The 24,115-nt window shown below is 40.3% G+C and overlaps 2 protein-coding genes across 2 annotated transcripts in view; one reads left to right on the forward strand and one right to left on the reverse strand.

The window, feature by feature from the left end:
* The first annotated feature begins 3,897 nt into the window (after positions 1 to 3,897).
* Positions 3,898 to 24,115, forward strand: part of POLD3 (DNA polymerase delta 3, accessory subunit) — a 43,049-nt gene continuing 22,831 nt past the window's right edge. Inside the window, exons 1-5 of the mRNA XM_081238758.1 lie at positions 3,898 to 4,079; positions 5,453 to 5,508; positions 13,774 to 13,876; positions 21,490 to 21,529; positions 23,058 to 23,190. Coding sequence (XP_081094884.1) covers positions 4,020 to 4,079; positions 5,453 to 5,508; positions 13,774 to 13,876; positions 21,490 to 21,529; positions 23,058 to 23,190 — 392 coding nt within the window. The 5' untranslated portion in view covers positions 3,898 to 4,019. The remainder of the gene's footprint in view (positions 4,080 to 5,452; positions 5,509 to 13,773; positions 13,877 to 21,489; positions 21,530 to 23,057; positions 23,191 to 24,115) is intronic.
* LOC308619686 (pre-mRNA-splicing factor SLU7-like) lies at positions 14,400 to 17,581 on the reverse strand. The gene has a single exon (XM_081238757.1). The coding sequence runs from the start codon at positions 17,303 to 17,305 to the stop codon at positions 15,548 to 15,550; it is 1,758 nt and encodes a 585-aa protein (XP_081094883.1). The 5' UTR covers positions 17,306 to 17,581; the 3' UTR covers positions 14,400 to 15,547.

A 24,115-nucleotide genomic window follows, 5' to 3' on the forward strand; every position in this document is an offset into this window, starting at 1 on the left:
TTTCCTATATGCAGTTGTAAACTAATAATGAGGCAGCAAAATACAATGTTTAAGATCATGGATGTTGGAGCCAGACTACCTGGGTTATAATTCTGGCTTTGCCACTTACTCTGTGATCTTGGGCGAGTTACTTAACCTCTCTGTGCCAATGTTTACTTATCTGGAAAAAGGGGCTAATAACACACCTTACTTTCTAGGACTTTTATGGAGGTTAGATGGGTTACTATTTGTGAAGCACTTGTAACAGAGTCTGGCATATAGTTAGTTGTATGCAAGTCTTAGTTATATAATAATAGTTACCATTTTTAGAGCACTTAGCTATCTGCCAGGCACAGAACATGTTTCCTTCAATCCCCTCAATCATGCAAGTTAAATTATATTTATAGTAGTGTGCTGGAGCTGGCCCATACTTGCTTATGAGAGCTGAATGTTAAAGTTTCAGAAAGTTTGCAAGTCACTTGTTAAACAGAGCTGTTACTAAAAATTAAATTACATAACTTACTATTAAATAAATTATATTAAAAACAAAGATAATATTCAAATCTTATTTCTCAATTATATTACTAAATTTTACTATCAACTATGCTCTTGAGGTTATTTGCTTATTGTATCTGTACAGTGGATATATTGGTGTGATAGTGTGCATCTCTTCCTGACTGCATTCTGTGACGTCACTATCTGTAGTTTGGAATCTGCTATGGTGGGAATATTTACACCACAGAAGCTGGCAATGACTACAAATCAGGGCTTTTTTTATTTGGTAAATTGGTTCTTAAAATCATTTATCAGAACATCACTGCGTATCATTGTCCCTTCTTCTTTTTTTTTTTTTTTTTTTTTTGCGGTACATGGGCCTCTCACTGTTGTGGCCTCTCCCGCTGCGGAGCACAGGCTCCGGACATGCAGGCTCAGCGGCCATGGCTCACGGGCCCAGCCGCTCCGTGGCATGTGGGATCTTCCCGGACCGGGGCACGAACCCATGTCCCCTGCATCGGCAGGCGGACTCTCAACCACTGCGCCACCAGGGAAGCCCCTGTCCCTTCTTTAAAGATGATGAAAATGAGGACTAGAGAGGTTAAATGGTTTGCCCAAGGCCACACAGCTAGGAAGTGGTGAAGCTGGGATTCAAGCCTAGGTTTTTGTTTGTTTGCTTTGCTTGCTTTTTAAAAGAAAAATGTACTTCCAAAGCCCACATGCTTTCCAGTCAGCTACGCTCCCCTGAGGTAGGAATGTTCAAAGCTGGGTAGGCCTCAGACATAAGCAGAAGAGCTTTCCCTTCCGCCTCCAGCTCCCTGCCCTTAATGTACAAGCCCAACTCCAAACCTGCCACCTCCCGGGCATAGCGGTGGTCATTCCATTCTAGTCTCATTATTCCAACCCAGTCTTGGAGATGCCTTTGATCATTTATCTTAACTTGATAATTCCATTACTGTCTTGCCTGGGGTCCATTTGTCCATTATCCCTTCTTCCCAGAATCTCTTTTCTTTTTTCCAAGGTTAAGACTAAACCTATCCTTTCCAATACCCATCCTTACCTGTACCTATTTTCTGTTTTACTGATTTGAGAAGACCTGGCACAGTAGTTAAAGATTTCCTGAATAATCATGTAAACTTTTTATAGATGTAAACATACATATAGAAAACCATATATATCAAAAGTGTACAGTTCAAATTTTCACAGACTTGACACACCCATGGGATTAGCACACAGATCCAGAACCAGAACATTACCTTTTTCTCAGAAGCCTCCTCCTACTCCCTTTCATTTTCTATCTTCCCAAAGACAAACACGAATCTGGCTTCTAAAAGACATGTAACTCTTTTAATATTGGCAGATCTAGGACCATGTTGGGCCAGGTAGTCTGTAAGTATTATCATCTGCTCCCTTTAGGCGGGGAGGTAGTATTGAGACTCTTCTTTGGTCAATTTTGACTTCTTTTCCCATCCTGTGGAGCAATGACTAGAAACGAGTTCCAGTTCCAGTACTACCACTTAACCCTGTGACCTGGAAAATCCGTGTCTCCTCCCTTGAGCCTCAGCAATCTAGTCTATAAAATATGGACAAACACAATCCATTTGCAGGGATCCTATGAGAATCAAATGAAATCTCACTCTCAAAGCCTGGTACAGTGTGCCTGGTATATAGTAATGTAATAACTGTTTTGTTGTTGTTGTTTTCTAACTTTAGTCATTTTATTATTTGCCAATGCCAAGTACAGATACTAATTGTTGATTTCATTGTGTGCAGGCATGGCATGAGGGGTATATGTATATTATCCCGTTTATAACTCTGGCCAAATAAAATTCTTAAATTTTCTCATCTGCTCCTTCTCTCAGTCTTCATATCTCAGTAGTCAAAGGCATCACCATTAACCTAAAGATTTAGGTTCCAAATCTAGGCATTTTCCTTGATTACTGTCTTATACTCCACTCATCTAATTCATTAGCAGTTTTTGCTGACTCAGAGAAAACCCAGGTTACTCAGTTCTCAATTTCCAGTACGTACGATCCTATTATAAGCTGCTACGGTCCCTCACTTAAAAATCTCCAAGAAAGGGCTTCCCTGGTGGCGCAGTGGTTGAGAGTCCGCCTGCCGATGCAGGGGACACGGGTTCGTGCCCCGGTCCGGGAGGATCCCACGTGCCGCGGAGCAGCTGGGCCCGTGAGCCGTGGCCGCTGAGCCTGCGTGTCCAGAGGCTGTGCTCCGCAGCGGGAGAGGCCACAACAGTGAGAGGCCCGCGTACTGCAAAAAAAAAAAAAAAAAAAAAAAAAAAAAAAATCTCCAAGAAAATGTCAGCTACATGTGAACAAGCTCTGTGTGTTATTGATCACAGCTGTATCCCCAGGGCCCCAGTACCCAGAACAGTGCCTGGCCCTTAGTAGGCTTTTGCTAACTATGTCTTGAATGAATGCATGTTGCAACAAACATTTGAAATGGGTGCTATTGCTACTTCCATCTTTTTTTTTTTTTTTTTTTAATGTTTTGGCCGGGCCTTGTAGCATGTGGGATCTTAGTTCCCTGACCAGAGATTGAACCCGTGCCCCCTGCACTGGAAGGGCAGAGTCTTAACCACTGGATTGCCAGGGAAGTCCCACTATTTCCATTTTGTAGGTGGGGAAACAGGCTTGCAGTGTTTAAATAACTTACCTAAGTTCACACACAAATATCAAAACCAGGATTCAAATCCAGGGTCTAACTCTAGAGCCTGCTCCATTATCCACTATGCTGCCCTACTGAAATACACTGGCTCCTGCTGAATGGTTTTTTAGCTGATGTTAGGAGAAATTTTAGTTGAAATTCCCCAATTCGAAAACTTTTCTTGAGAATAAAGTGCACGTGCCCCTTCACACAACCCTGCAGGCATAGCATGATTTGGCTTCTTCGGTCTCATCCCTCCTCATCGTCCTTTTCTCCCGGCATTCCAACCAGCAAATACTCCCCCTCTCTCATCCTCTCTGGAAAACTTTCCCTGATTTCTCAATTCTGAGAGATTATAACAGGCAGTACTTTATCCCAGCTGGCAGGACTTTACTAAAATACTTGTTTATTTCTGTCTTTATTGTTCACTGCTATGTCCCAGTGCCTAAGAAGTGCCTGGAATAGACTGGGTACTTAATAAATATTTGTTGAATAAATGTATGAATGTATGAAAAGGTAAGGATTATTTTATCAGTTTAGAGTTGGAAAGACTGTGGTTCCTAGAGGTGAGGTATTTTGCCCTGGGTCAGTCACTAAGAGGCAGAGCTGGGATTTGAAACTAGGGCTCTACACTCAGCCCCTGCAGAGCACGCCTGCGCTGCTAGGACCTCACTTCCGTCCGCTCCTATTAGCTCCGCTTCGTTCAGCCTGCGCCGTCTCCGAGACTATTTTGACCCATGGGCGGCCGCCGTAGCGCGTCGCCTCCGTTGCTGTGGGAAACGACCCGGGACCTGCGAGGGAGGAAAGACGTTTCCCGCCGGCGGGAGCTGCAGTTGTAGTGGGCAGGGGAGCTCGGAGGCGAAGGGCCCGGCGCAGGCACCATGGCGGACCAGTTTTATCTGGAAAATATAGACGAGTTCGTCACGGACCAGAACAAGATCGTGAGAAGCTAGGATTTGGGGAATGCGGGCGTGCGACTGGGGTCCTGGGCCCAGCGAGGGTGGCGGGGGCCTTGATGCCTCTGCGTGTGCCGCGTGGGGACTGGCCCAGGGGAGACGGTCCCCACACCTGGTGCCCCAGGGCGAGCGAGGACTCGCCGGGGAGGACCTGTGGCTCGCGCGCAAATCCGCGTCCTTCGGGTGGGCGTGCTGGGTTCTGTGCACAGGCCCGGGGCCCCGGAAGTCGGGGACGGGGGCGGTGGGGGGGAGGAACATTGGTTGATAATGTTTCTAAGGCGTCTCTACACCTGTCTGACGACGTGGTTGGCGTTTGAAGTCTCAAGTTTACAGTTGAGGAAATTGTGTTTTGACCGGGTTAAGTGACATGTTGTTTAACCTTCCGGCCGTCAGTTGGTTTCCTCCTCCTGGAAGTTTGGTATTGATACAGGCTTGGCCTGCCTCACAGGGTTGGAGTAAAGATCAAGTGAGACGATGGATATGAGAGTGCTTCGCAAATCGTGATGACTGAGTGCCTACTGTGAGCTTTGGATGCACATTATTGCGTTTAGTCTCTACAGTGACCCACCTAGAGGTCGGTGGAAGTATCCCTAGAAAAGGCAGTTGAAGCAGAGGGACCAAATAAGTTATTTGTGGTTAGTAAGGGATAATCAGTTTTCCAGCCTAGGTCTGTCTCTTTTGCTAGTGCTTTCCTCTACATCATACTGCCTTTGCCTAACCTATATAAGTCTTCTAATTATTGGAAACTCAGCGTTTAGAGTTGGAAGACTTTGAGAGGAGGGTGACAGGTTATTAGGAAGTGGCAAATGACAGGAGAGTTCAACGAGGGATGGAAGAAGGTCAGAGCTTGATGCCAGTAGTTCCCAGTCTAACCTCTTGATACAGTATTCAACAACTTCACTCATTCCCTGACCCCTGCACCACCTGTGCCCTTTAATGTTTGTATGGCTGCAACTTTCCTCAGAAGTTTCTGAGTTATACACTCCAAAGTAACCTAGCTTCTGGGTGAGTTTGAGGATAGTTTTTGGTGGTGACCCCAAAAAAGGACAGAATGTGAAAAAAAAAAAGGCCTTAGTAAAACTAGGAGTGTGAGAAAAATGAGATTTTTTTCTATGTATATTCAGCCTTTCTTTTTAGATTCTTGCATTAATCTGTGATACAAACTTCTTAGTACTTGTAAGATAAATATCTGAGTCCTACCTGCCTAGGTGGATGGTTCTTGGCAAAACTGGGGTGGCATCTAATGTAATTTGTAAGGCTTAATCATCTAAGAGTAAGAATCTTTAGGAGCCCTTGGGACTGACCTGCACTCTGGAGTCATCTAATAAAACATTAAAAAAAACTCCTTCTTCTTGCAGGTGACATACAAATGGCTGAGCTATACACTAGGAGTTCATGTTAATCAGGCCAAACAGTAAGTACAATTTATTACTAATTTTAATCTGATTGGAATTTTTGGTTTTATTTGTTTGTTTTCTGTTGCTCTGTTAGCTTTACAGATAGTCTCTAGGTTAGAACCCACACCCCACCCACCCTGAGGGGGAATGGGAAAGAATACCTTTTACTACCTTTAATGCTTTTGTCTATTATTTAGGAGATAGGTGGACTTGTATACAAATGTGTGGTGATATGTTTACTAGATTTATTTGTAGCCTTGCCCTCTGGTTAACATCACTTTGTTATTTCTGATTTATTAAATGGGCTAGCCAATTCTGTTTACATCTCAGATTTATATGTCTGCTATCTTAAACATCTTCATTACATTTTCACATGTGCTCCTTAGGCCCATCTCTGGGTGTTATTGAAATAACTTCCATAATGAGGTCAACAGGTGTTTGACACAGGCTGTGTAACAATATAAGACAGGGTAGAACTATTTAAGTGAAACTAAAAAGGGAGTGTTCAGGATGACACAGAGCATTGCCCTTCTTGAATTTTGCCCTGTCACCTTTCCTTGCTGAAACTTGTAGTCCAACTTGGGGCCAAAATGGAAGGCACAGGCTTTTGAATTAACTTCGGAATTTCTTCACCTGAAAATGTGCAGGTGTTGTCTATGTCCAATGGGTAGGAATTGGTGAACAGGCTGAGAGCACATATATTGAGTTAAATACTCATTTTGTTTGCTTTATTCCTAAAGGTGGTTTGGTTTTTCCCTATTCCTTGAGTCATAATAACATTCTGTGAGTCTTAAAAAAAATCCCTGATCTCTAGAATGGGTTGATTTGGGTTGCTTTTTGGCAGATCTAGGAGTTTAATTTTGACTCTGATGTTTATGCCTTCAAGACCTGAAACTCTTGGCCAAGGGATGGGTTCGGACTGATTTTGACTATTTGAGATTGCCATTGCTGAGACCAGTCCTGGCCCAAACCTAACAGGTTTAGGTAACTTTAGGATTAGACACCCATAAGAGTAATTATTTGTTATGGTTATAGATGTTTAAATATGAAATGAGGTAACTGTTACTATATAAGCCTATTGAGATTAAAGATGCATATTGAGGACTGGAGATGAAATAAAGTTGCCGGCAATTTTACTGTAGCTATAATTTTTATGGAATTATTTCCTATAATTTTTATGGAATTAATACACTGTCTAGCCCCTGCCTGTCTACCAGTTTCATCCCATACCACTCTCTACGTCACTTATACTCTAGCCATATTTGCCTTTCTGTTCCTCAGATGTGCCAAGCCCATTCTCACTCAAGGAAATTTGTACCATTCCCTCTGCCTGGAATGCTCTTCTCACGGCTGTCCTCATTGTTCAGGTTTCAGCTCAAATTTCACACATTACTTCATATAGCAACTCTTCCCTAATGCTCTATTTCAGGTGTCCCTACTCCTCTCTCTCTGACATGCATCCTGTTACTTTCTTTCATAATTATTATTTTTTTAAAAACAGCTTTATTTACATATATTTCATATACCATACAATTCACCCATTTAAAATGTACAATTCAATGATTTTTAATATATTTACAGAGTTGTGCAGTTAGCACTATAATTAATTTCAGAACATTTTAATCACCCCTCAAAAGAAACCCTGTATCCATTAGTAGTCCCTCATCACTCTTCTCCCCCCACCCCCCAAGCACTAGGCAACCACTAATACACTCTCCATCTATAGATTTGCCTATCCTGGACATTTCATATAAATGGAATCATAAGTAATTATTAATACTTATTAGTACTTAAAATTACTTACTAATAATAAGTAATCTTGTGTGTCTGGTTTCCTTCACTGAGCATAATATTTTCAAGGTTTGTCCATGTTGTAGCATGTATCAGTAGTTCATTCCTTTTTATGGTTGAATAATATTCCATTATATAGTATATTAGTTCTCTAGGGCTGCCATAACAGAATACTACAAACTGGGTGGCTTAAAACAACAGAAATTTATTGTGTCAGTTCTGGAGGCTAGAAGTCTAAAATTAAGATGTTGGCAGGGCCATGCTCCTTTTGAAACCTGTAGAGAAAAATTCTTCTTTGATTCTTCCTAGCTTCTGGTGGTTTGCTAGCAATGTTTGGCATTCTTTGGCTTGTAGCTGCATAACCCCAGTATCTGCCTTCATAGCACATGGCATTCTCCTTGTGTGTCTGTATCTTCACATAGCCATCTTATAAGGATACCAGTCAGGCTAGACTGGGAGACAGATGAGACACCAGGCTTGGTGGCTCCTGTTTGGAAGGCCTAACCCTTAGAGGGCTCATCCTGGCTCCCTCTAGCCAATGCCAGCAGAGCAGAGTTCAAAGCACAGGAGCCTTAGGATTACAAACACTGGCTTTGGAGGCCATGCATCCAGAATCAGAATCCACTCATTTAGCTGAGTTACCCACTTGAGTCACCACTCTTAGGTTCTGAGCTTCTGTCTCTGTTTGAAAAATGGGAATAATAAAAAAACATGTAGCTTCTAAGGTCAGGGTGCAGATTGAATTTTATGGAAAGTACTTAATATGTGCTCAATAAAAAGCAGTTGATACCATTAAAAAAAAAAAAAAAAACAAGGATACCAGTCATAGTAGATGAGGAGTCCACCCTACTCCAGTATGACTTCATGTTAACTTATTACATCTGCAAAGACCCTATTTCCAAATAAGGTCATACTCTGAGGTACTGGTGGTTAGGACTTCAACATATCTTTTTGGGGGGGACACAATTCAACCTATAACATGGATATATAGCATTTCGTTTATCCATTCATCAGCTGATGGACATTTAGGTTGCTTCCACATTTGGCGTGTTATGAATAATGCTACTATGAACATTTGTGTACAAGTTTTTGTGTGGACATGTGTTTTCAGTTCTCTTAGTATACACCTAAGATTGGAATTTCTGGGTCATATGTAACATTTTGAGGAGCTGAGGAACTATTTTTCAAAGTGGCTACACTATTTTACAATCCCACCACCAAGGTATGAGGGTTCTGATTTCTCAGCATTCTTGTCAACTCTTTCTGTTATCTGTCTTTTTAAATTTTAGCCATCCTGGTGGGTGTGAAGCAGTATCATTATGGTTTTGATTTGCATTTTTGTAATGGCTAATGACACTGATCATCTTTTCATGTGCTTATTAGTCATTTGTGTATCTTCTTTGGAGAAATACCTATTCAGATCCTTTGCCCATTTTTTCCATTGTGTTTGTCTTTCTATTATTGAGTTGTAAGAGTTCATTATATATTCTAGAGACAAGTCCCTGATCAGATAATGATTTCTTTGCACTTTCTTGATGGTGCCCTTTGAAGCGCAAGAGTTCTTATTATTGATGATGGAGTCCAGTTTTTTTTTCTTTTGTTACCTTTGCTTTTTATATAGTATCTAAGAAGGCTTTGCCTAACCCAAGTAAATCATGAAGATGTACTTCTGTGTCTTCTTCTGAGAGTTCTGTAGTTTTAGCTCTTAAATCAATAATTATCACTTTATTTAACATTTCTACGTATCTTGTGTTTGTTATACTAAAAATGCTTCGGTCCTCACAATAAGAATACACTGTGTTGGTTCAAGCTTATTTATAAGTGAAGCCCTAAAAGGTGTATAGGCTTACCTCAGTTTGTTGTGCTTCACTTTACTGCACTTTGCAGATACTGCATTTTTTTGTTTGTTTTTGTTTTTACAAATTGAAGGTTTGTGGCAACCCTGTGTTGACAAAGTCTGGGTGCCAGTTTTTCAATAGCATTTGCTTATTTGTTGTCTCTGTGTCACATTTTGGTAATTCTCATCATGTTTCAAACCCTCCACCAACAAAAAGATTATGACTTGCTGAAGGCTCAGATGATAGTTAGCATTTTTGAGCAATAAATTATTTTCTATTTTAAAATTTATTTTATTTATTTATTTTTGGCTGCATTGGGTCTTCATTGCTGCACGTGGGCTTTCTCTAGCTGTTGCGAGCAGGGGCTGCTCTTCGTTGCGGTGCGCAGGCTTCTCATTGTGGTGGCTTCTCTTGTTGCTGAGCATGGGCTGTAGGTGTGCAGGCTTCAGTAGTTGTGGCTCGTTGGCTTTAGAGCGCAGGCTCAGTAGTTGTGGCGCACGAGCTTAGTTGCTCCGTGGCATGTGGGATCTTCCCGGACCGGGGCTTGAACCCATGTCCCCTGCATTGGCAGACGGATTCTTAACCACTGCGCCACCAGGGAGGTACCTATCAACCATTTTTAATGGATGAGAAAACTGAGGCTTAGAGTGTCCTGTCACCCTTTTTTCTTTTAACTATAGTGAGAGCATTTAAAGTTTCACTGTTGGCACTGAGGGCAGTGACTGGGCATGGTTGTTACTATTTGCTTGGATGCAATAAAGAAATATTTTTTCAGTTTTTAGCATTATTTTAGGCTCTGTCATAAAACAGCAAACTTGACAGACAAGACCCTTCCCATCATTGACTGAAACAAGATAATTTCAGGTTATAAAAATGCTGTGAAGGAATTAGATTAGGGAAGACAATATAGGTATACACTGTATTCATCCTATGGGAAAATTATGAGTGGAACTGATGAGGAGGGATGAGAAGATGCGAAGGTATAGTTAATCATGTGTGTAGGAAGTGCATCTTGTCAGAAGTCCTATGCATTGTTACTCATATTTAAGAATACTTTGCATGTTTTGTTGGTAAGGTGTTTGGCATAATCAAATTAGATGAACATGTCTTAGAGATTCAAAAGGTATGCAGAAAATTTTTAAGAGTTTGTGCAGTTTTGACCATCTTGTTAATATAAAAGAGAACTGGGCCTGATGTAGGGGAGATAAGTGCACAGAGGACAATGACTATGATGATACAAGCAAGACTGAATTGTTGATAAAAGACAGCGTGTTTCGCCAGCAAGCTCAAAGCATCTTGGGCAGGCTTCCCTGGTGGCGCAGTGGTTGGGAGTTCACCCGCCGATGCAGGGGACATGGGTTCGTGCCCCGGTCTGGGAAGATCCCACATGCCGCGGAGCGGCTGGGCCCGTGAGCCATGGCCGCTGAGCCTGCGCGTCCGGAGCCTGTGCTCCGCAACGGGAGAGGCCGCAACAGTGAGAGGCTGCATACCGCAAAAAAAAAAAAGCATCTTGGTCATGGTCCCTTCCTACCATTTCTTCTGCTAGCATGGTCCTAACTAGCATAAATAGACCAAAATGTTCATGACTCTGTCTTCCTCATCTTTCCTAACATAATTGCTGCATGGAAGGACACACTAAAGAGAACAAGATAGAGGAATCAACAAAAATGTTGCTTTTTTTCCTCAAGATGTGTATAGTCTAGTGGGGATGTCAGATACATAAACTAAGTAATTGGAATACGGTGTGGTAACTATAATAACAGATATGGGATAGGTCCTGTTAGAACTTAGACGGCAAGGGTGCCCTGCTGGCCTAGTGGTGTTAGGGAAGGCTTCACATAGGAGGTGATAACTGAGCTGCTATCTTGATGAGGAATTAGGTGGATGAGGTCTGAGAAGAGCATTCTAGGCAGAAGGAGGGGCGTACAGAAGAGCCAGGTGAGCTGCAGAATGTTCCATAAGGCTGAAAATTGTGTGCGTGTGGGAGAATGGTGAGAGATACAGGGGTCGGAACAAGAAAGGTCTTACATGTCACTGATAGACCTGTGGAGTTGCTCCTTAGGGGATGGGGTGCTACTGAAAACTTTTGAACAAGGAATAATACTTCAGCTAAGAATAATCAGCTACTTTTTAACAGCACTTAATGACTTATAGGTATCTCAGATTTAACATGCCCCCAAACTTAACTCCTCATTTCTCCCACATCGCCTCCTTCTCTTGCTTTTCTCTATCTCAGTGAATGACAGCTTTGTTCTTTGAGTTACTTAATCAGTCATCCTTGATTTCTTTTTCTCTCATACCCCACAGTCAGTCCATCAGCAAATCCTGTTGTTTCTCCCTTTAAGATGTCCCCAGAATTCATCCACTGATTACTGGCTCCATTGCTACCACTGTAGTCTGAGCCACCATCATCTCTAGCCTAGATGACTGCAATAGCCTTGTAAGTGGTCTTCCTTGCCCCTTAACAGTATATTCTCCACACAGCAGTCAGGAATCCTCCTAAAAGGTGAGATCATGTTGTTTCTGCTCTAAACCATCTGAGGACTTCCTTCCTACATAGAGCCACAAGGCCCTACATGTCTGGTGCTTGGCTCTCTTGTTCCCTTCTTCCTTATTCAGCACACTCACCTCTTTTCCGTTCCTTGCACCTTGCTTACATTCTTGCCTCAGAACCTTTGGATTTGCTGTACTTTCTGCCTGGAACATTCTTCCTTGAGATATTCACATTGGCGGCTCTGTAACTTCCTGCAGGGAAGGAGTCCTTCCCTAATCATCTTATATAAAATAGCAAAACTTCTCAGGCACTCTCTATTCTCCTAATCTTTTTCTCCCCCCATAGATTTACTACCATCTGACATATATTTACTTGCTTGTTTATTGTATCTCTCTTTTCTGCAGTGCAGACTCTGAATGGGTAGAAACTTTGATTGCTTTGTTCTCTGCTCTATCCCCAAGGCATAGAGCATGAAGTAGCCACTTATTAAGGTTTTGCTGCCCGAATGACTTAATTTGCATTTTTAAAACTTCACCTTGGCAGCCTTGTGGATAATGAATGGGAAGGTGGTGTGAGGAAGGCATTGACACTTGGAATTGAAATAGTCCAGTCAAGAGATTTGGAGGGCATGGAGTCAAGAATTACTTGGGATGGAAAACTGACAAGATTTGGCAACTCACTGGACTGGGAAAAGTGAGGGATAACGACTCCCAGATTTCTGGCTTAGGTGGTTTGAGCAGATGATGTTGTTGTTGGGAATAAATGAAACCATGGGAATGAATGAAATGGATCAAGGAGAAGATTTAGTAAGGTGACCAATCATCCTGGTGTGCCCTGGACTGTTGGTTTTAGAACTAAAAGTCCATGTCAGGAAACCCCTCAGATCCAGGCAAACCCAGATCATTGGTTACTCTAATATATATAGAGAAAAGATAGCTGAAGACAGCCCCAGCAGTACAGAAAAGGAGTAGGTAGTCAAGTCTGTGCAGGAAATGGATCAGAGGCAGTTAGAGAGGTGGCAGGAAACTCAGTGAGGCATTGGATCAAGGAAGCTAAGAGAGTAGTCAACAGTGTAGGTTGAGTTTCCCTTATTCTTGCCAGAAGTATGACATGTCATAGAGGCTCGGTAAATGTTTCTTGAAATAAACGACACAAATGATGTCTCTTGGTTGATGTTTTTGTTAAACTGTAAGTTATTGAGGGGAATCAGCTTCTGATACTAAGTGGATCATAAGGATAAGAATGAATTTAGGGCATGTTATAAAAGCAACATTATTTCTATATTGAGTGGCAGTCTCAGGTTAATGAATACTGGACAGTGAGTAAGCTGTTACATTTGCAGTTTTGAAACAGCATTGATTCTGAATGATCATAAAATTGGAACTTCAGAGCTATACACTTACGATCATCTACATAATGGTTCTTAATGTTCTGGAGTAATCCTTTTGCAAATCTGTTGAAAACCTTGAACCATCTCCACCCTCTCCCCTCTTTCCCTGCAAAAAAACACCTACATTTTGCTTACAGTTTTGAGGGATGGAGGCTTATGTTCTTTTTTTTTCTTTCTATCTTTTTTCTTTTTTTTTTGGCCGTGCCGCAAGGCACGTGGGACCTTAGTTCCCCGACCAGGGATTGAACCTGCACCCCCTGCATTGGAAGCACGAAGTCTTAACTGCTGGACCACCATGGAAGTCTGGGATGGAGGGTTATGGATGGCCATAGGAATCCCAGATTAACAGAGAATTGCCAATCTTGTACAGCCCTCCCAAATTATACCTCAGGATAGAAAGAGGCCTAGAAAAACTAATTAATTTATCCAGGATCAAATGGCTAGATAGTGACTGAACTTATCCTTGATTGATTATTCTGTCCATTATATGTCTTTGCCTCTTCTAGTGCAGGCTCAGTCCCACTTGACCAATTATTAGATTTCTTTTATTTCAGTTGCTTGGTCACTGTGCCAGCTCAATACAAGTTGACCCCAACCCCTATGTTCCATTCATCTTTTTTTAACTCTCTGTCCATGGACAGAGCAAAAATATTCTGCAGAATATTTGATGGACTGTCAGATTTAATATATCTAACTTTTAAGTCATGAATTAAGAGTTGATGAGGTAAACTTTTACTAATGACTTACTTGTGCCTTTTGTTTGTAACAGGATGCTGTATGATTATGTTGAAAGGAAGCGAAAGGAAAATTCAGGAGCCCAACTGCATGTCACTTATTTAGTGTCTGGCAATCTCATTCAGAATGGACATTCCGTAAGTTCTCAGAATCTTATTATGAGTTTAAATGTGTTTGAGCTATAAATAGTGTTATATAACACAACACAGGCCAAAACCAACAAGATTCAGTATTATGGAAATTTTAAAAAGCTACTTGAAGATGGTGATTATTTTGGATTTTTAGACTAAACCTAAAACTCTTGAGGAGTTTGGGTAATATCTCGGCTGTGATACAGAGACTGTCATTATTGTGCAATTTTCCTAGGCAACAAGACATTCGGAACTGCTTCTCTTTTTTTTTTTTTTTTTTTTAAGTATTATCAGTTACACATCTTTATCAACAAAAGATAAATAAAATACAAAATAGACACTAATATCAGACTATGTTGAACCATCCTATGTTAAGGTAGGAATATAAAAATGTAAATTTTTGACATTCTTAAAGTAGGTAAGAATTCGATGTATTTGCATTGCTGTTTTAATTTCATACTGGTCTGAATCTAGATACCATGTATATCCACAGAACTTGACAATTTGATTCAGTTACTCTCCCACAGCACTATTTCTGAGATGCTAACTTAATGCAATATTCTAGTGGGTTTTGGTAGTTTAGAAAAGCCAGTGAGCTGTTAAAAGTCAATGTCCTTGTGTCAGGGGTTTTAAACAGGCTGTTTTCACTGATCCCACTCTCACTGTCAGTATTATCTTCACAGTGTTCTTAGAAGAAGGCTAAAAATCACAGCAATCTCAGTTACTAATAGCCCTACAAGCTATACTTGTAATTCTTTGAAAAAACCTTCAACTTCAGGTTTTGCTTTTTACAAATTTTACAAAAAGACACCTGCTGGCTATGAAGGTTAGGTATAAGAGTTATTCTATAGTCTTTAAAAAATCTAATATTCATGATTGTTATATAAAGGCATCACAATTAAAACAGCAATTAGTATCACAGACCATATCCTCTATGCTAAAGGATTTCTGTGTCTAAACGCTCACTCATGTCTAGAATGGTAAAAGACCTAGTACTAACACTGACTCAAGGGTGACAAAATAATTTTTTTTCCATGCAAAGGCTAACGCATTTAATTCTGAGTATAAGATACAAGGAAATGTGAAAATCAAAATTTTATAACCAAGTGGAAAACAGAATTATTACTACGCAGACTGACATCAGGGATAAAGTTTTCACACGTTCTACAGTCCTTTCAGTAACCCAGAGCTCAAGATAGGATATTAGCTTCAGGTCAGAAAAATCCGAGAAGGCAAAAAGAAATGATTATCAAATAACTACAGTTATAGTGACTACTAATTAAAAAAAAATGAAGCCCTTGTTTTGAGAAAGAGTAACTAACTGCCTTCAAAATGAGTGCTAACACTAGATAAAGGGCCATAAAAATTGAGGAAATAAAGTTTGAAATTTAATAAATAAATGTTAAGATATTTGTGATAGGTGGAGAGCCAAGACCTTTTTCCACATCACTAATATAAAATTGGAAATAAAATCTTAATCTGCACTTAGTATACCGCTTTTTTTTCTTCTCTGTTTCTTCAGTGTGGAAAGGAATGAATTTACTGTAAGTCTTCTGGATGCTTTAAAGTCAGGCAGCAAGGAGAGTAGATACAGATTTTTCCATTGATAATCATCAGCAAGAATCTAAAAGAATGTATCAGCAGAGTCTATCTTCGGTGACCATCTGTGACCAGTTACTACTGTCCGAGGAAGGAGGCCATGGGGTCATCTGGCCTCTGACGCTTCATTCTGTAGGCCTCCATTTCCTCTTCAGTGGGTTCCCGAGTTTCATATATGCTAGTGTAAGGCCGCTTCCTCTCATCAATCTGCATGATCTCCTTGACATGAAGAAGACGGGCCTCCTCTGCATTCAGTGCCTTTTTCAATTTTTCATGTTTCTTTTCTTCGTCATCACTCTCTGAACTGCTCTTTCGATGCTTTCTCTTCTTCTTTTTCTTCTTTTTCTCCTCTTTTAGTTTTTCCTGATGCATCTCCATGAGGGTCTGAGGTTTTTTCACAGATTCTTCTCCAGTTGTATCATTTATAATACACTCCTCTGAATTAGCAGTCTCCTTCCCAGCTTCTCCAGTACAATAGGAATACTTGAAAAAAGAGTGACAGCATTTGTATCCCCAACGGCCTTCTTTCCAGTAAGAGCCCCAGATATAAGTATGATTGTGGATCTTCACATACTCCTCATACTTGGAGGAGGCAACAGCCCGCTCCTGTCCTTTGATGACTGTCCCATGTCTTGAGTACTCCACGTAGTCTTCGGTCTGAGCTAAAAGCAGTTCAGCTGGAGGGGCATCCAAGTGTTCTTGGCCACCATACTTTTCCAGGATGCTTTCTTTCTGCTGTTCTTTGAAGTCTTCTTTCTTGACTTTGAAGGACTTATACAACAGCTCTAGTTTTGTAGGATCAGCTTGCAGATGGACTTCAGACCCCTTGTCATAGGCTTCCCAAGCAAACAGTTGTGTCTGAGCCATTGAAATGGTATCACCTGTGTATCTAACAAAGTTATCCCCCGCGTAGCTCACTTCATCTGGATTCTTTCCTGCATTGGCATAGGGATTCTCTCTCATCGCTCTAGTTTTGGGATCATAGGAGGCAGAATTTGGATCTAAATTCCGCAAATATTTTGCAATATCTTCTCGAATCCTGAGATTCCGGACAGTAATTCGTCTCTTAGAGTCAAAATTCTGTCCAGGCATGTCAATGTCATCTGCATATTTATCTTCATCCTCATCTTCACTGTTATGATCTTTTTCCGTCTGAGAGTTTGGTTCCTCTTCTCCCCACTGGTGTTTTGGAGAATTAGCCTGTTCCACTAATTTTCCTGAGGCTAATTCTTCTTGGAGTTTTTGGGCTTTCAGCGTTCGTTTTGCCAGATCAACTTTCGCATATTCTTCTACAATTCTCATGTGTTCTTCTGGATTGTAGCCATTCCACCGATCCCTCTTCCCATCATAGTCAAACATCAGCTGAGGCTGGACGTGTTCATCTGGAGCTATATTAGTACCTGTAAATTTTGCTCCAACTCGCCTAGGTCTCTCAAAGCAGTCTTTCTTTTTGTGTGTCATGGCTCCACAGTTTTCACATGCTCCTTTGCGGTACTTAGTAGTTATGGAATTCTCTTTTACACCCCTCTTGTACCAGTCTACAGATGAGCTATACTGCCTTTGTTTCTCTGGCTGTGGTCTCTGATGCTTTAAAGTAGGCCTTTTTGATGGATCAATATACCATGGCACTGAAGAAATATACTGAGGAATATGAGGATTGATGTCTTTTCCTTCTTCATCAACTTCTGCAGGGGCGTTACCCAATTTTCGCTGTTCTTCTAGCTCCTTCTTCTTTCTCCAGTCCTCTCTGGTCATCTTCTTTGGTTCCTCCAAACTCATTTCTTTGGACCCCGAAAGGGTGGCCGCATTACCTGCATCCATGGCTGCAGCTGACATGGTTATCTGGCCTTCTTTTAAAAACCACTGAAGACACAGTCCTGGTCTGACTGGGCACAGGTACTATGACTGAGGCCTAGGACGGCGGCTTCCTTCTAGGTCCCTGTTCCCTCCTCAACCTGGCGTTCCTCAGTTTCGTGAGGATATTTGTAACAGTTAGGAGCTTCTGGTCCACTTCTCGGGGTTCTTCACCCTCACCCACCTCCCTCTTCAAGTTCTCACAATATTTCCCTACCCGGTCCCGCCGCTGCTGACCCCAAGACAGCCGGACATGAAGGAAGCCAACCCTCTATGTTTACTTCCTGACGGAACTGCTTCTCTTATTCCTCTTTCTTCCATTTGAAGGTATATTGGGGACAATGGTGGTTAATTTTCAGCCCATTCAAATGTCAAGCCACAAACTCTGGTGTTCAGCAAGTACAATTTTTTTTTTTAAGTGAACTTGATTTTAATCTGAGCTTTCGTCCCAGAAGCTCTGCTGAGATAACTCCATGCCTTCTCCCGTACTAGACTGATCCTTGGAACTTTGATAATTCCTCCTCTTTTGCTTCCTCCCCAAATGAGGCACACCTCCTCTGTTCTTACTTCCCAAACCTCTTACCTGAAGGTTCTTTTGCTCCCATAGCCACCAGCCCTAGAGAATTTAGCCCAAGGATCAAGACTCCTTCTCAGAGATCCACTGATACATGTTTTCCTCTTCCCTTTTGACTTTCCCTAAGATTCATAAATTCAGAAGCCAGATTTATCAAAATACTGACTGGATTTGTCTTGTATCAATAGAGTCCCAAGCATGTGAGATTCAAAACTGGAATGGTGATTTAGTAATTTACAAGGAGAAACAAAACTGCTAGGGGTATCAGATCCTTATATTCTCTGACTAGCATATTCTGTTCTTGTTGGTAAGCTGTTTGGCAAGCCAGATGTTAAGATATTTGCAAGTGTAGATGGAATCAGATGTCATTATATATCTGAAACCAGGTTAAGCACACCTGATTCATTTGCTCTCAGAAATAAACCTGACCAGAATCCTCTCCCTGTATGGCCCTTGAATGGATTCTGCCAAAGTTTGCATCTGAATGTCTTCTTTTGTTTCCAGGGTTAATCAGCTCCCTCTGTCTCTTTCTTGAGTTTAGTCAAAGCCTTCCATTTAGTCATAGTCAATTCTTTACCTGGGAATCACTGTGTACCTTTAAAGCAGTGGTTTCTGTTCTTTTTTTGGTCACTGATTCCTTGAGAATCTGAAAGAAAAATGTATATGTTGACATATTCATGAAATTTTCAGTGTTCACAGATCTTCTGAACAAGGGTCCAAGGTTAAGAATTTATGTTTTAAGATAAAGTTGTAGATTTTTATTTTAACTCATATGACAGAGGTTCTTAATTTCAGATTCTTGCATGGTCTTTAGGGTTCAAGGAATTCTTGGGTGAACCCTTGAAAATACATTCAAATTGTGTTCCTCAGTGCATGTTTTTGAGACCATTTTTCAAAAAGATGTGTAACCCAAGATCAATTAAAAACTTCTGTGCTGTGGTTTGCTTGTATAAAGCCTTCTGTTTCTAAGTTTAAGAGAGCATTTAAATTCTGCCCAGCTTTTTTTTTTTTTTTTGCCCACCTTTTTTTAAAGCAGCAGAACACTTTATCAAATGAAATCTTAGAATCCTAAAATATAAAATATATTACGAGTAGGGTTCCTGTGAGAATTTTAGAGCCCTGCCCTGTGGAACCCTGTAGAATTAATTACTGACCAAGTGTGGATGCTTATCCATGCTTTTTTCTTTTAAGAGAGCCAGGCTAAGAAAAGGCAGATTATTAAGCATAATGTCAGGTTTTGTTCTTATTCTTTCTCATTTCTTTTTTACGTTTTTTTTTTTTTTTTGCGGTACTTGGGCCTCTCACTGTTGTGGCCTCTCCCGTTGCGGAGCACAGGCTCCGGACGCACAGGCTCAGTGGCCATGGCTCACGGGCCCAGCCGCTCTGCGGCATGTGGGATCTTCCCGGACCGGGGCACAAACCCGTGTCCTCTGCATCGGCAGGAGGACTCTCAACCACTGAGCCACGAGGGAAGCCCAATTTAAGTGTTTCTAGAAAGAAAAAAAGATACATAGGCTTTGTATGGGTTTTTAAACATACGAATAATTTCTATTTTTCCAACGATCATTATTGTAAAAAATGCTTGATAATACATAGAAAGTAAAAGCCTCCTTCTAATCTCATCTTGGAGAGTCTTCCAGAGAATTTTTGAAAATTTCAAGGAAATGTTTGGTTGATTCTTTTAGAGGTTATTAGCTTGATCCATTCTTTATTAGGTCCCCCATTAGCTTTTCATCTAATGATTTTAGCTGAGATTGATTTTTATCATTGCCTAGATCATTAATTCACTAGGAGTTACAAAATAGTGATGTTCTAATTCTGTCATTGCTTCTGGATTTATTGGCTGGAATGTTTCTATAAAGAAGACCTTTCTCTCATCAACTAGCTATGTTTTCCCTTTTTCTTTAACTGATAAAAAGCTCAAGGGGCTTGCCCCCAGCCAGGCTCTGGGTTTATGGATGCTGAACTCAACTCCTGTGTCCCCCTTAATAGGATCCCCCTGAACCATAGCTCTACTCTGGTCTACGTTATTTTAGCACTGGCATTTCCACTGCGTTGTTTTTATGCATTTCTAATATCCCCTAAGGCAGTGTTTAGTCACACTGAACTGTCTGGGCTGCGATATTTTCTCCTGAGGGTACCAATTATTGTTTTTAGGGCTCCTATTACATAGGTTTGAGTGATTAGTTCCTAATGCTCTTTTTCTCATAAGCTCTGTAATTTTTATTGTACAATTTTGCAGAACATGACATTTTCAAGAATGCTTTTTTTAAGAGAAAATGCATTATGAAGACACGCCAAATTCCCAGTTCAAATTTACAATTACATTTTTTAAAAACTTACTTGATTTTATATTGTTCTTTTTTCTTATGTTGTGAATTTTGGTTGTTCCTAACATTAAAATAAATATTTATTTGCTTTAGCCAAATATATGAGATTTAGAAAAGCAGACCCAACAATTTTACTAACCATATGATGACTGAAAACAGTTTAAGGTTTCTAAGTTATCCCGAGCATCACTCTGTTGCAGTTATAGAAATGTTTCTCATTCCTTATTACAGCCACATGATCCTACATTGATAGATATACCTTAGTTTATTCAGCAGTCCCTTATTAATAGTTATTTGAGTTATTTACAATCTTTGGCTATCACATATAGTGCTGCAGTGAATAGCTCACTGTATGTGTTTTGTATATTTTTGCCAGTGTGTTTTAGGGTTACATTCCTAGAAGTAGGATATATATATAAGCTTTGTTGGGTATTGCCAAATACCTCTCCATTTTTCATTCCTACCAGCAATGTAGGAGAGCATCTGTTTCTACACAGCACATGTAGTCCTGTTTCAGGGTCATCTGCATTTCTCTTCTGTGAACTGTTTCTTCATACCTCTTGCCGATTTTCAAAAGGATAGTTAGTCTTTATTTTCTCTATTTTAGGAGCTGTATATTAACCCTTTGTGATGTAAGTTGCAGATATTTTCCCCACTTTACCATTTGTCTTTTTACATTGCTTAAAGTTTTTTTTTCATCATCCAAAAATGATTTTTTAGCTTTTATGGATTATTTCAGTTACTTCTGGATTTTGAATTATAGTCAAGAAACTTTTCCTCATTCTCAGGTTATATTAGTTTATAGAAGAATTCACCCATATTTTCTTCCTGTGCATATTATATATATATATGTTTCATTCTTTACATTTAGATCTCTGATCCATTTAGAATTTATTTTTTTTGTATGGTGTGAGAGATCCAATTTTTATCTGGTTCCATATGATTATACAGTAATTCTCATTACATTACTTAGTAAAAAGTCCTCTTTTCCTCACACTAGTTTGAGCTGCTGTGTTTTTTTGAGTTTTGGGGTTTTTTTTGGTACTGATATCTACACTCTCTCACTTTCCTTAACCTGATTGAGAAGTTTCAAAGTAAGCAAGTTAAAAATGAGTCTGACTTTATTAAACTGTAACATACATTTTCAGGGGTACCTAATGTTGCTGATTTCATATCCAAGTGCAAATGAATTTTTGGCAAGGAAACGTTAAAATTGCAAGTTGTACTACTTTAAATACCAATGAAGTGTTATTTTGTTACAGTGCCACAAGGTTGCAGTAGTGAGAGAAGATAAATTGGAAGGTAAGTATTATAGCGATTTAGCAAGTTTTTCCTCTTTTTAAAAAAAAAAAATTATTTATTTATTTTTGGCTGTGTTGGGTCTTAGTTTCTGTGCGTGGGCTTTCTCTAATTGCGGCGAGCGGGGGCCACTCTTCATCGCGGTGCGTGGGCCTCTCACTGTCGCGGCCTCTCTTGTTGTGGAGCACAAGCTCCAGAAGCGCAGGCTCAGTAGTTGTGGCTCACGGGCCTAGTTGCTCTGCGGCATGTGGGATTTCCCAGAGCAGGGCTCGAACCCGTGTCCCCTGCATTGGCAGGCAGATTCTCAACCACTGCGCTACCAGGGAAGCCCAAGTTTCTTCTCTTATGGCATCAGTGTCATTAACATCTCATATATGTTTAGCTGTTTTACTGGAGAGCCATGTATTCTTTTTATTAGTAATTTCTGAAACATGTTAAAATATGATACTACACTAATTTCCCATTTTTAAGGCCAATGGCTGCTGACATTTATAAAGCGCTTTTATCACGGGATTTCAAAACTGTGACAGACATGTAAAAAACTATTATGAATACCATATGGAACACCTCATCAACTGCCAAAACACAATGGTCTCTAAATATTGTGTTGTATTCCATAACAGTTTTTTTAGGAAGAAAATTAAAGAATGCTTTTCTGAAGTCAGAAGAACTTAGTATAACTTCTAAATTAAATTCGTCTACCCATTTCAAAACTATTAATGCTACTGTTCTATTTTTAATACCCAGTTCAAAGGAATTTTGTAATAGTCAGCCACATGATCTTGGATTATGTTTCAAGACAAAACCTGCACTGTTGTACTTTGTATATAAAGATGCCTACCAGTGGAGTTGTTTTCTTATAAATTAACTTTGAGGTATTCAAAATGGTGGAAATGTCCAATATTTTCTTTCTGAATTCCCACAGTGGTAGATTTATTCATTCAGTAGATACATAGTGAGTATCTACTCTGTGTCAAGCTCTGTGCTAGGCACTAGAGACTTGGACAAGTTAGGCATGGTCCCTTCCTTCATGGAACCTAAAATTTGTTCTTGTGATGTTCTTTTCTGTATTTCCTCTGCAGACTCATCTGGTTAGTAGTATTTTTGTTATATAAAGTTTCTTTTTGTAAACTAAAATTGAATTATATAAGTGAGACTTCTCAGAAATTACTTATTCCTCAGTTGCTATGTTTATATGCTAGAGTATAAGATTCTTCCCTGACTGGGGAGAAAAAAACCTCACATAATAGTATCATCAGTTATTCATTAATATTTACTGAGTGTCCACTGGATGAGTGATACCTTCACAGTACTGTACTTAGAACTGACTCACCACCACCTACCTTTCGTAATGTCCTTGTCACAGACAGAAGAGTTGATATCATACTGTGTATAAGACTGTTTGGCCTTTTAGAGCTTTTTGGACCACCACAGATTACAAATGGTTTTAATGCAGAAGGGTTTCTTGTTAAACTCCCCACATGCTATGAAGTTTGTGTATTAACAGACTGCTTTTCCTGTTGACTTGTAGCAGTGAAGTCCAAGCTAGCTGTGACTGCCAGTGTACATGTGTACAGCATCCAGAAAGCCATGCTAAAGGACAGTGGGCCTCTGTTCAATACCGACTATGACATCCTTAAAAGCAACTTGCAGAACTGCAGCAAGTGAGCTCCTTAATGTTTCTTGTGGGCTTCTTTACGAATTGATTTTGTAAGATGTTTACACAGTGGCTGCCTCTTAAGAGTGAATGCCAAGTCTAGTAAAACCCCATTTATCTTGCAGTAAGACACATGCCTGGTTTTATTAGTACATCATAAGGTGAAAAATAGCAGCCACAACCCATACTGAAAACCTCAGTAGACTCCCCATAAATCTATTTCTCATGTATTTATCCTGTCACTACTACCAGAAATGTTGTTTGTTGGGCCCCCTCATTAATCTTTTACCCCAGTCTCTGCTTGTCTAAATCCTACCCATCTGTCAAGAGCCAGTTCAAATGTTATCCTTCAAAAAACGATTCCTAATTTAATATTCCTCTACCTTCCATCCAAAATCAGTTGATCTTCCACAGCCAGGATCAGATCTTGTTCATCTTTTGTATCTTTCACAGCACAGGGAGGAGGTGGACTATAATGCACATATGTTTTGGAAATTGATGGTCATGGGCTTGATTTTTGGCTTTGTTGCTCATGGCCCAGTAGCTTTGGACAAGTTACTTAAACTCTTTTGAGCTTTGGTCAAATGCCTACTTTGTATCGAAGGTTCAGGCCAGATCCCCAGACATATAGTGAACACCTACTACTTTGATAGGTACTAAGCAGGATAATTTGAATTAATTCAACAAAGATCTGATGAGTACGTGTGACATGCCACATACTATAGAGTGAATATGGCCCAGTACCTGCTTATGGAACTGATGATCCTATGGGAGGCAATTACAGTATAGTGTGACAGTGCTACAATATGAATAAGAGTGTGGGAGGATGTTGGACACTCATCCCCCCTTCTTGGTTGGGGTGGAGTGAGGAGGTAAGACAGAGGTGGCTTCTTGAAGGGTACGGCATTGAAGTTGAGGCCTGAAGGCCTAGT

This window comes from Mesoplodon bidens (genome assembly GCF_964165515.1).
Source record: "Mesoplodon bidens genome assembly, chromosome: 7".
NCBI classification, from domain to species: domain Eukaryota; kingdom Metazoa; phylum Chordata; class Mammalia; order Artiodactyla; family Ziphiidae; genus Mesoplodon; species Mesoplodon bidens.

Excerpts from the sequence above, each read along its gene's own strand:
- LOC308619686 (XM_081238757.1), bottom strand. The coding sequence starts at position 17,305 with ATGTCAGCTGCAGCCATGGATGCAGGTAATGCGGCCACCCTTTCGGGG.